Source organism: Acipenser ruthenus, chromosome 5 (genome assembly GCF_902713425.1).
Source record: "Acipenser ruthenus chromosome 5, fAciRut3.2 maternal haplotype, whole genome shotgun sequence".
NCBI lineage: Eukaryota > Metazoa > Chordata > Actinopteri > Acipenseriformes > Acipenseridae > Acipenser > Acipenser ruthenus.
Genome location: NC_081193.1, coordinates 75,689,881 through 75,702,767, shown reverse-complemented (window position 1 = coordinate 75,702,767; position 12,887 = coordinate 75,689,881). Strand labels below are relative to the sequence as shown.

At 36.9% G+C, this 12,887-nt stretch overlaps 1 protein-coding gene across 2 annotated transcripts in view; it reads right to left on the bottom strand.

The window, feature by feature from the left end:
* Nucleotides 1-1,752: 1,752 nt before the first annotated feature.
* si:ch73-340m8.2 (tyrosine-protein kinase SRK2) overlaps nt 1,753-12,887 on the bottom strand; it is a 17,262-nt gene continuing 6,127 nt past the window's right edge. Inside the window, exons 3-9 of one of the 2 annotated variants that reach the window (XM_034003399.3) lie at nt 11,103-11,263; nt 10,701-10,866; nt 7,869-8,030; nt 7,394-7,449; nt 6,285-6,432; nt 5,784-5,915; nt 1,753-3,554 (exon numbers count right to left, since the gene is read on the bottom strand). In XM_034003399.3, the coding sequence (XP_033859290.3) occupies nt 3,343-3,554; nt 5,784-5,915; nt 6,285-6,432; nt 7,394-7,449; nt 7,869-8,030; nt 10,701-10,866; nt 11,103-11,263 (1,037 nt within the window). In that variant the 3' untranslated portion in view covers nt 1,753-3,342. The remainder of the gene's footprint in view (nt 3,555-5,783; nt 5,916-6,284; nt 6,433-7,393; nt 7,450-7,868; nt 8,031-10,700; nt 10,867-11,102; nt 11,264-12,887) is intronic. The other variant, XM_059024527.1, reaches the window with a different exon arrangement.

Here is a 12,887-nt window from a genome sequence, read left to right as displayed (position 1 = left end):
ATGCTGAAATTTAGGGCCTGATGGCAAAGTGCTTTAAGGTTGCGCTGGATTGTGCTGTCCCATCCCATTCATGTTGTGATTTTGAATGGCGTTTGAGCTGGGCTCTGGCTTCCGTAAGTGCTGACCAGTGAAGAAAAAGCGGGAGTCAGAAGCTGCTAGCAAAACAGGAGCAACTGACATTCCTTTTAAGAAAACAATAGCCCGAGCATTTGCTTTTGCTTTTGCTGTGATAATGTTGAACAAAAATCTGCTTTGTTGTCATAGCACCTGCTTTGTTGCCATAGCACCCTTTGTTAATGCCATATTTAGAAATATTTACATACATTGAACATTTTGGGCACAATTGACTGCAGGGTTTCGTTATATTCATAAACATTATTTTTATACTTCCAGCCTTTGCAATACAGAGCTTATTCAAGATGTATTAGGAAATGTTTCATTAACTTCAGAGCTGCTGTGAAAAATAAAGATTTGCATGAAACATTTTTTTCTTTAAATACATAATCCATCATTTCTGGAAGTCATTTTGTCCAACCTTTTAAATTTAAATAATAACTTACTATTTTGCTGTTGGTCTTCCGAATAACCGCTTATATATGTTTCAAACTCGACACACAAAGAAAAGGGGCACTTAAAATATTAAATTATCTGGAATAAATTACTAAACACGAGTACAACTGTTTTATTATTATTATTTTTAGAAGCCTTTAATATATTTAAAGTTTATGGAGCTGGGGTGCAAAACAAAGTACTGGAAAAAAACTGGTCCAAAAACGATAACGATACATTGTAAACAATTACTACATTTAATTAAGTTAAAATTCCAACCGAGTCAAAGTGCACATACGAACTAATGTTAGTAGCACTTGAAGTATTGAAAACATATACTAACTCAGGTGACACCGTTAAATCAGTTACTTCAATTATAATAATACATTTCCCATTGTTTTTCACTAAACAATTGCCCCGTAAGAAATCCAAAAGTTATAATCTAACATGTGTCCTAAAGCAAACAGTAGTCTCTCTTTTTTAAGACTTCCTGTTGATGTCAAATACAAATGCACTCACTGGTACGTAACCAGAAAATGCAGGTTTGTTTCAATGTATATTAAATATAGTGCTTCATTTACAGTCTTTAGATTTCAAAAACGTATATATTTTTGGTATACGACTGTTTTACAAAACACCAGTAACATCTAACCAGGGTCCCTATTTGCTGACTGTACACAATGTCATCGACAGACCAGGGGGTCGTCTTCATTAAAACTGCTCAAAGCTCACATGCAAATGAGGCCACACTCCGGAGGGTATGCTGACCACCGGCACTAACACTGGCAGTAAATCACTGGGCAAAGCATGCAATCGCATTACATGGCAAAGGCAGCGCTCCTGTTTTCATCCAAATCGGCGGCAAACGCATTTTACCCTAGCGTTAGAGGTTTGCCCTAAGAAGTAGCACAAAGGTGGTTTCACATGACCAGAAGTTATTATGTTATCAATGTTAACTAAGAATTAAGCCACTTTTTTGTTACAGACCTTTCTGAGGGTCCAAGAACAGCAAACACATTCGTTCTATAGAACACCATTTATGACAATGTCAGTGTGATTCTATCAAGAACAGGAAACACATTAGTTCTATAGAGCACCATTTATGACAATGTCAGTGTGATATTATATACTATATAAATAGTTCATAGTTGTGGAAATGGTAGGATTATTGTTATGGTAACATATTTCATAATTATAATGAGATAGTTTAATGACTTTATTAAATGTTTTACAAATATTAAAAGAAGCAGGTTTAGGTTTCCTGTAAACAACCAACTTATGTTAACACATTTTCATTTTTTGTTAATGGTTAATTGGAAATTAAATTAATAATACACGTATCAAAATATATAACAATATACAACCACATTTTATTAGCTAACTGCAGCAACATCCTCAAAGATATGATCGCCTTAATATTGATAACATAAAATGAGGATCTGAGAGGATAATATTTGTATTAGTTTATTGCTATATATTATTATTATTATTATTATTATTTATTTCTTAGCAGACGCCCTTATCCAGGGCGACTTACAATCGTAAGCAAAAACATTTCAAGCGTTACAATACGTTACAATACAAGTAATACAATAAGAGCAAGAAATACAATAACAATAATTATGTGGCGGAGTAGCCTCCCAGTCCAGATGGTATTGCAGGGACAGAAATTCAGTCACCGAAATCTGCATGGTTAAATAAACAAATAAACACAATAAAAACGGTACAAAACAATTAACAAAACACTCTTGACAAAATAAAAGGCACAAGGGACAAAACAAAAGGTTCTACAAAAACTCCCGAAACGTAAACAAACAGATAGCACAGCATGGAACATGAAACACAGACCACCCCCTCTACCCTTTCTAATTATCACCCATGAAAACCTATTTTATACACCCATGGCTGGAGCCTTAATTATTTAAGCACTTATTCAATTTACGGCTCCAGCCATATTTCCATGTGTTTTTGCAGGGAGGATTTTAACTCCCTCCCTGCCACCCAGTATTCCCCACACATACCTGTGCACACTGCACATACCTCTCCCCTATGTGCGCAGCACACATGGCTGTCATCGGCCCCCTCCCCTCATGTCTGTTTTTCCCCACATGGATCCTTGGGGATGGGTTTGTGATTGGGGGCTCTGGTGGAGGTCTCCTCACCTCCTCCTTCTTCTACCGGGGTGTCCTCACCACTGACAGCGGAGCGAGACATTCCAGCAGCGGAGCTACATATTTTTTCCAGTGTTTGTCAAATTTAGATTTCTTGACAGCTACAGTAATTTTTTATATATTTGTTATAATTATAGCAATACAGAATTCAACCAAAAACGCAGTAAATATTCCCTTATCTGGTAATGTTGCCAAGTGGCAACAACACACACCTCCAAAACAAAGTGCAAATTATATAAAACATTTTATTTAGTAGGGTAAAATAAACTCACTTGCTATGTATAATACCTCATGTGGTTTAAATGATTCATGAATGTGCTTCAGTGTAAAGTACTACTGGAATTACACAGCAGTTCCTGGCGTGTACTAATTAGCCATTTCTGTGCTCGAAGCTGAAAGCCTTTCACATAAATAAAAAGCTGGGTTTGTTTGACCAACCAAACAGGAACACTTCTTTGGATTCCATTTCACTATATTTGTATCAGTCGTTTGATCCAAGCTGCTTCTCTGATGTCTCTGTAAAGGAATTCTCTAGCAGACAGACTACAGTCAGTTATGCTGGCCACACCATGGTAATACTAAGGTTTAAGGTTTCCAGTAGACCTATTTCCTAGTTGTGGCTTCATTCTTCCGGTCCACCTATAGTCTCCTCTACCAGAGAAGCCTGTATCAGTTTTAGCAGCTTCCCATGTAGTTCAATAAATGCTGGCCTTTCCAACGAGTTCTGTTTCCAGCATAGCAACATGATGTCATAGAGTGAGTCTGGGCAGCCTTCAGGAGGTGACATGCGCATCCCACTTAACAGGAATTTTACACAGTCAGTCTTACCCATACCTGCATTATGAAAACAAAACAAAAACAAAACATATATACACACACACACTTTAATGGAAAGATTCCATGTACTCTAATTGGCTGAGCTAGAGGGATACAAGTAAGCAATAAGACCTGACACAGAGGGCATTACCAGGCATTATGGACCGTGTGACAGGTACACCCCGCCCCTGTGTGTATTTTGAATTATTTTGTATTTCTGTATTATGATTTAAATGTATTTTATTTTTGTACAGTTGTTTTAGGTCGGCAGGGAAGGGTTAATTGCCGCCCCTGCCAAATCAATTCACATGTAGAATGTGCCTGAGCCCGATTGAATGATTGACAAGCAATCAAGCTCAGGCACAGCTACATAAGAGGCAGGGACCTCTCAGAGAGAGGAGAGTGGAGGAAAGGGGGAAAGGGGAAATATGAAGAAATAACAATTGCGACGCGTGCTGGTTCTACACCAGCATGCTACTTGTTAAGAAGTGTGTGTCTGTTTATTTTGGCCACTGTGCCGTTTTGTTTTTGTATAGTATTTTGTTTTATTTAATAAATACGCGCACAGCGCTTCAACCTGCAGTACTGGTCTCTTCCTGGACTGTGACGACAGCACCAAGCCACCCTGCCACAAGCCTTTTGGGTAATTACAACCAAACGGTCCATAATGCTTGCTAATGCATAATGTGGAGGGTCTTACTGCTTTTATACTTCAATGTTACAGTACAATTAATTATAAATTTTATTTATTTTCAACTACGGGCATTTTGATGTCCCAAATCAATATTTTTTTTAAGTGTGTTCACTATACTTTTTTGGTTTGCCAAATAATGCAAGAATGTTTTGTGGATCTAGGCCAAGTAATATCTTTTCAATAACAGATGTTTTTATATTATTTTTTATGCTTTTGTATGTACATTTCATAGGTTTGTGTTTGTCCCTTCTCTGATTTTTTGTTTTGTAAATTTTTTGTGAAAATACAGCATTAATGTAATTTTTCTGTGTTTGTATTTAACATTGTTGTATGAATTGTTTGGACTATGTGAGTTTTTAATTATTTTTTGTCAAAAAACTGGAAAAAATGCAGAAATGACAAAACAATAAAGCTTTATTGAGCTTTATTCATTTGGTCACATGCAAATGGCAGACCAGTAAGGAAGCACATGGAGCTGATGGAAGGAGCTTGATCTTTTGTTGTCTTTACCAAAAAGGTAAATATTTTTAATTCAGGAGTTAGGTTTATTATGTGTCATTACCTTTATTTGTAACTTGTTTAAAATGTGTCAGATTTTTTTTTTTTTTTTAATTATATTGATAAAAATTAAAAGTTTACTAAGATATTTGGGCCATTTTAGGCAGTAGGCCTAAGATACAACTTTTTAGGCCTAAAAATGTTTTAAATGTCATTACTGCAACAAGATGAATAGAAACTGGAGGATTATTTTGACACTCACACATGTAATAGTAATCTTTTGATATGTTGTAAATAAAACATTCTCATGACTTTATTGCAGTACAGACTTGGCGCACTGAAGCAGCTGCTCAATTTTTCACTTTTTGACAGGCGGTTTTACAGTGAGAGATGCTGTTTTTGGAGTGACTTATTGTACATATTGTAAGTTTGCTATTTTAAATAAACAATGCAGCACACATTTGCTATTTTATTTAAATTGTTGTATTGTAATATAATCATTTGAATATTTTTAGCTACTAAATTAACTTATTGAATTCCAAAGGGATAATCGTTAATTCATTAAATATTCCAAACTAAATTGCAATTAATCACTAATAAAGTACATTTTATATCCCTAATAGGATTTTGTAGCAAGCAAATGCTGATGATGATTTGTTGAATTACGGCCACCACATTTGTTATTTTACCAGGTCTGACTGCAGAGACCAGATTCTCATTTACAATGTTGTTCTGGTAACAGTGAGGGAATTTCTGGTCCTGTCCGAAGGAGTACCCCTAACTAACTGGGGCTTTTACTATACGGCTAAAACACATATATATAACTGGGGCTTTTTCTATACAGCCAACACAAATATAAAACATGTTCAAATGGAATGCAGTTTACACCAGCCAAAACAGAAATGTGTGCATTTGGGGTTGATGTGATGTCAGAGTTGATCTAGCAGTGTGCTTTAATTAATTATTGTTGTGCAAGCAGGTCATCTTTGGGGAAGTTCAATACTATTAGAACAGCTATATAGTGAGAGAACAAAATTGTATCATAAAGAACATACCTGGATATGGCTCCTGTCCATATGTAATAATTTCAGTGAGAAGGACACCAAAGGACCATACATCACATTTGATGGTGAATTCGTTTCTATTGAATACCTCTGGAGCCATCCATTTTATAGGGACTTTTACACCTGAAGAAAACGATTGGTTTGTCTCTACCCATAAATGTCCTGCTTTCTTTTAGTCTATATATAGCCTATACAATTAAAAAAAGAATTGTCCTTAATGGCACAAGGGGGCACCAACAGACAACAGATAAGTATGTAGCCTCAGCACTGCTGTTAACAACCTACAACATAATATAACAAAAGCATAGAAAATCTAGTAAATCACAGTCAGAGAAAAGTGAAGCATGGCGCAGTCAAGCATTGTTATTTTATAAATGGATGAAAAACGTAACTAATTAGAATACAGCACAGTAAATTTAAAGAGTACGGTCCATGAAACACTATATATATATATATATATATATATATATAAAAGACGGAACTGTACTGTACCTTCCATCTGTGTCTGAGTATTAGTAAACTGAGCCAGGCCAAAGTCAGAAATCTTGCAGGACAGCATTCCAGTCAGTAGAATGTTATCTGCTCGCAGATCCATATGAATAATGTTCTGTCTCTCCAGGTAAGACATGCCTTCTGCAATCTGATACAACCGCCCCCCAAAAAACAAAGAAACATCTTATAATAACACATGGACTATAAACATGACATTTTAACTGTTTGCCATGCGTTATATAGTTTTAAATGTTATGTACTGTAAGTCGTGCAAGTCATTTATATTCTAAATGCCTTTGTATCACAGGTTCAGATGAATTTAAAAAATTTTCAGGAATTTAAAAAAGTAAAACAAAAGTGATTGTAGTTAACAAAACTATACCATACATTTGACCCATTCTGCACTTCTTTGAGCTACATAGGTCTTACATTTAATTTAAAAAACATGTTATAGAAAACAAAGTATTTTCATTTTGAAACATATCTCATACTACACTCGGTTAAATACAATTTTCAGTTTGTTGCCTTCCTTCCAGAAGGTGTATGTTCCTGCTTTACCTCCTTTTTCATTTCACCTCAGCCATGTGTTCTGGGTCAAAGCATATTACTGGCTGGAAGAATGTCAGTCAATAAAGGAAGCAGCTCATTGGTTATTGACATGATATGGTGCATTGATGTGGTACTTTCTAATCTCTGTGTGTGTGTGTGTGTGTGTGTGTGTGTGTGTGTGTGTGTGTGTGTGTGTGTGTGTGTGTGTGTGTGTGTGTGTGTGTGTGTGTGTGTGTGTGTGTGTGTGTGTGTGTGTGTGTGTGTGTGTACACATAGTAGGGCAGCAGTGTGAAGTAATGGTTACGGCTCTGGACTCTTCACCGGAGGGTTGTGGGTTCAATCCCAAGAAAGGGACACTGCTGCTGTACCCTTGAGCAAGGTACTTTACCTAAATTGCTCCAGTAAAAAAACAACAACTGTATAAATGGCTAATTGTATGTCAAATTAATGTATAAAAAATAATGTAATTGTATGTAAAAAATAATGTGATATCCTGTAACAATTGTAAGTTGCCCTGGATAAGGGTGTCTGCTAAGAAATAAATAATAATATCAGCAAACCTGAACTGCAAAGTCAATCATCAAAGAAAATTCCAAATCTTTCTTTTCATTGTGATCTGTGGGAGAAAACAAGACCGATTTAGAGGCACTTCTAAATTGCATGACGACAGAATTTCAATATTTCACCAAATCTTATTGCTTCTTCACAGCCATCAATTTTTTTTCAAAATGGTTTTAAACATGTCTTTGTATTTTCTGTGAAAAGGCAACCACTGGATAATTTGTACTAATGTGTCTGTTTCCTTTACCAGTGTGGATGGAATTTCACTACTTACATTACTTACTGGAAATGTGCTGGTGGTTAAATAATGAGTGTAACTTTATGTAATATTTCCAAATAGTTTTTACTGTGATTGCCGTCACTGGGGATCTTTGATTTCAAAGGGTTTTTTTTCCTGGTTAAGTAAAAAAAAAAAACTGCTATAAACTTCAATTCTACTACTACAAATAAATGCAATGAAACTTTAAAGTTTACCCTTAAGAAACTTAGAGAGACTCCCATTCCTCATGAGCTCAGTGACAATATAGAAGGGTTCCTCCTGTGTGCACACAGCATAGAGTTTTAGCAACCTTTCATGGTTTAGGTCTTTCATGATCACAATTTCATTCAGGATTTGTTCCTTAAACTGGGAGCTTACTGTAAAGAGAATGAAAAGCAGAGATATGCTATTTGTTTAGGCAAGAAATTGGGTTTTGGCTCTAGCAGAATCAAACAAACAAACAGGGCATGTACACTAGACTCCAACTTTCCAAATTCTGTTTGATTCAGGTTTTGAGTTCTAGAAATGTATGGTGCATTTCCATTATGAATAAATACAACAACAAGATACAAGGGCGTGCGCAGGAATACAAATTTGACTGCTATTGGGGAGGCACATATATATACGCGTGTATGTGTTCAAGATACAGAAGTCCCAGGTCGTGTTCTTTACAGACTTTCATGAGGAAAGACATTGCATTGTCCGATTCCCGAGTGTTAAAATAGTCTCACTGTGACAGGGAGAGAAGGAATGTGAGCTGCAAGTCTCCCTCTCATCCTCAGAGGGCGCTGTGTAAGGTTGGTGGTATGCTGTCCTATAGATGGGTCAACTCGATGTTAGGTGGGAACTGGAAGTGGGCCATTTTGGAGAACGCGTGTAGTTGCGAGATTGCTAAACAAGTCCATTGTGATCAGCTGCAGGGCATGCAAGATAACAGGGAGAGGTTTGGCAGTACAAAGGGGACAAAGCTACGTGAGTACCGGCCCTTACGTTGACTGTACTAACGCACCGGAGGAATAGAGGCTAGGGAGCTGCAGCCACAGAGCCAGCACAAAACCCCAGAGAACTGCTATCGCTGTACAGCACTTCACAGCACTAACCAGCACCGCCGTTTCTGTGCACAAATGTGGACATTGGGATAAAGGACTGTATTTGTATAGAGAACTGTATTATTATTTCAGGACTGAAACCTGCCGTATTCACTTCCCCTATACCATTGCTGACGTAGGGGCGGATTTTTAATAATTAAATACAGACATTTTCACAAGTGAATTGAACTGTTTGGACATTTCATTATTATCCACACCACTCACCTCCTGACAGTCCCTTTTTGTTGAATGGGTCCAAGAGAATACATTTCTCCTCACTCGATACTCACATTTATTACCCGATGGGCAACAGCAAGTCTTTCTCTCTCAGGTCACACATTCACAAAGCATTTACCACTGTGCTAAGTTTGCACCAGCAAAATAAATACCTAAGGTGCATGTAAGAGCTCTTCCATTAGCCTCCTGGGTTATTTAATTGAAGCATTGTAAAATTTTTATTTTTTTTTTGGAAAAAAGCAGTGTACTACAAGAGCGGGTAGCTTCAAATGTAATTTAAATTAACTTTACAGTGTTTGCAATCATTCCATTTAATTGTTCTGTTCCAATATTATATTATTTTCATTTCTCTAAATCTGCCTTCTACCTTGCTTTGAACTTGATTTGAGCTGGTCTAGTAAATACTACATGCTGGGACTGCCTAGCGTTCCTCATTCCAATTAAATCATGTAACAATGTGACCTTTCAACTCTGGCAGACTGGGTCTTTGTCAACTGGGTTACTATTGAAATGTACCCTGGGTACATATCAGTATATCAGTGTACCCTGGTTTAGACTAAGCTATTGTTTGATACCTCGGCGTGTTACAAATGTACCCTGGTTTCAAGTCTCGTTTGATGTTGTGACATCCCTTTGTTCGATACTTGTCAGACCCAATCTGCCAGACTCCAACAGAACTGTGGGATTTGTAGTTTTTTATAGTGGCTGAAATATCCCTGGTCCCAGTTTCACTACAAAGATAAGTGATGCACCACAAGTTGTAGTGTTTTCCATTTTCAAATTCAGACCAAATGTTTGGGGGCTAAGTCTACAAACCCAGATATCATCCCTGAGACCTGTTTGTTTTCTTTTGGTCGCAATTTTGACTCTAACTAGGTAAATAATACAAATGCATTTTAGAAACAATATGTTATACACTTTTTCTGTTCTGTTGTTGGGCTTGGTTGCCCCAATTGTAAAATTAATGTTAATTCATTCAACGGTATAGGGGAGGTGAGTGTCTGTATGTGTATGTCATACTTAGTTAGAGTTTTGCATATCTAGTACTTCTTGGTGTGATGAAATTTGCTAAGGGACTGCCTTTAGTACAATTTTATTGATCTTATCATAATCTGGGGGGGTTATGGATGCTGTCTGTCTACCTGTAGTCACACTTACATGTTTTACACGTAGACAACCACTCAATGCTGAGGAAAGGCAATTCTTTAGCGCAGGTTATTGGTAAATAACGGTGGCTCATTAAGGACAGTGGAGTGGAGAAATGTGTTCGGTCGAGATCACAAGATAAATCTCAGGATCTCGACATTTCAAACTGTTATGTCGAGATCATAGGTTAAATTCTCAGGATATCAACATTTTGATCCCTTAATCTCCTTCCCCTTTCTCATCATATCATACTTATGAAATAATGAAACAATCTGCCCTGAGGAACACTAGTTTATTCGGCTGTAATTCGCATGTCATGCCTGACTGGAAATAAACGGTTTGCAGCAATTACTATTTCTCTGAACATTTAAAAAGCAAGGTACATTTCCAATATGCCGAGGTATAAAATGAGGGTATATTTTGCCAGTACCCGTCAACAAAGACACAATCTGATTAAGTCTGCCAGACACACATATTTCTGTTTATATAAAAGCAGAAGAGGTGGTTTGGGCTTACATTTTCTTTAGAGCTTAACCATATTTTCAAATTTAACTTGGTTAGTAAACAAAAAAATACCACTGAGCTCCTTGATTGCCACATCGGTTGTATTGTTCCAGATTCCTTCCCACACATTTCCAAACTCGCCTCTGTCCAGCCATTTTACTTTCTTCAAGGTGCTTCTCTCAACCTCCCATTGGTCAGCAGTGAAGTGGGACAGGGTAGGGATGGACGGTAAGTCGAGCTGAGAAATTAAAAAAATATGTACTTGGCTACACTGTAAAAGACATCCCAGGCTATAATAAACAGTGCCAAATTAGCCCTATGGTAGTTTAACTGTAGAAGTGTAAAATGTCACACTAACCATTATTCATATTTAGTTTATACAACAATATACAGTCAATTCTTATTAAAGACAAACTTGGATATATTATTGGGTTAAACAATAATAGTAACTGACACTAATTAGAAAAGACTTACCATCACACAGGGCTTGTTGAGTTGAGCACATAGTCCATCTGCATGCTGTGTATAGTATTTCACCAACTGAGAAACACTGATAAACTTTTTACGCTCCACAAGATAAAAAAGGTCTACAGCTTCCAGTATTTTGTAGTGTCTCGCTGCATCTCCATTCCGTACTAAAAAGTAAATTTTTATTAACAATTAGTACTCAAACCATCTATTTGTCTAAAATCTTTTCTTTTTTTTTTATTTCCCTTTACCACCCTACAGATCAGACACGATGCAACAAGGGAGTATGGGCAGGATTAGTTATGCCTATTTCGTTATTAAATAATTGTCTAGTGGGGTTTAATTATTATTATTATTATTATTATTATTATTATTATTATTATTATTATTATTTTAATCCATGCTGTTCGATTAATTTTAAATTAAGTTTGCACATTATACACAAAATAGATATTCCCATTATTTCTTATTTCCATTTATTTGGCTTCTGCTCGCTGGTGGGAGAGCCATCTCCATGTACGTTGGTAGTTTCCATAACAGCGCATTATGCTTCCATTCATTTTACTTGATCTCATTAACATGCATAAGGAGTTCTCCTTATATAGTCGTTGAAACAGGAAGTGATGTAAGTGACCTGCGACAATTAAACTTTTTAACAAGAAATTAGTTCATTAACGACCTCATCGACTCAATTGCAAAGCATTAACGGATTGATTTACCACGAGTTCGATACAATAACACTGTTTTTTGAAAATCCTGTGTATTAAAACAGTTGCTTTAAGCGAGATTTACCCTTTTTGGATATATATTTAAATAATCACTTCTACTGTATTTTTGTAATAAAGTTACTGACACTTGTTTTGGTATAACATCTTGAGGCATGTGTCAGATTTGTCAAGTTATAAATAGTCACGTTTCCTTTTCTAATACAATTGTCACTTTAAAAAAATACCATAATCAGTTTTAAAAACCTAAAATGACAACAAAAATATACTTATCACACACACGTGTGGGTCATACAAATCCATATTTGAAAAAATCAATTTGCAGCATGCACCGCACTGATAATGCAGGTCGGCCATTTTGTACCTCCAGTGAGGCAACTCTGAGCTAGACTCGTTACTGTTACGTCGCTCTCGGCGTGCAGGTCGTTCAATAGAAAGCACCATGTAAAGCTCGGGACACACCAGTGCGTTGTGTCGCTTCTATTTTGACGTGCAGTAGTGCTCTGCCTATTGAACGCACCCCAGGGGTCAGAGGGCAATGTACAATAAGCAGAGAGCTCTCTGGTGGTGCCCTGTAGCATATGTTAGCAGTTATAGGGAATTGAGCAATCAGAGCTTCAAGCTTCAATGCGCGTGGTTCACCAAGTTGAAGCATTATCCAAATTCAGTTAGGGAACTCATGCGATAGATAAAATATGTATTACAGATTAGACATGATAACACATTTATGCATATCATGCATTCTTGGATAACACATTTAGCATATAATACATCTTTGGCCTCGCCTCGGGGAACCACTGCCCATAATTTCTTGGAGAGGCTGATTGTAGGAAAGCCATGGGCAGAGGGCAGGATAGCTGCCCTCCCCCTTAGACGAAGCCAAAAAACAGGTGGAGGCTGGGGAGGAGGAGGCAAACTCTAACTCGCAGCAGGGGGGTAATGGATCAGGTAAGATTTTAATCCCTTCCCTGACGATCATTGGACAGGTAATTACATTGTTAGCGATAAGGTACTACTATTTCAATTGACAATTGTCTGGTTATCGACACTTAATAAGCTTGATTTG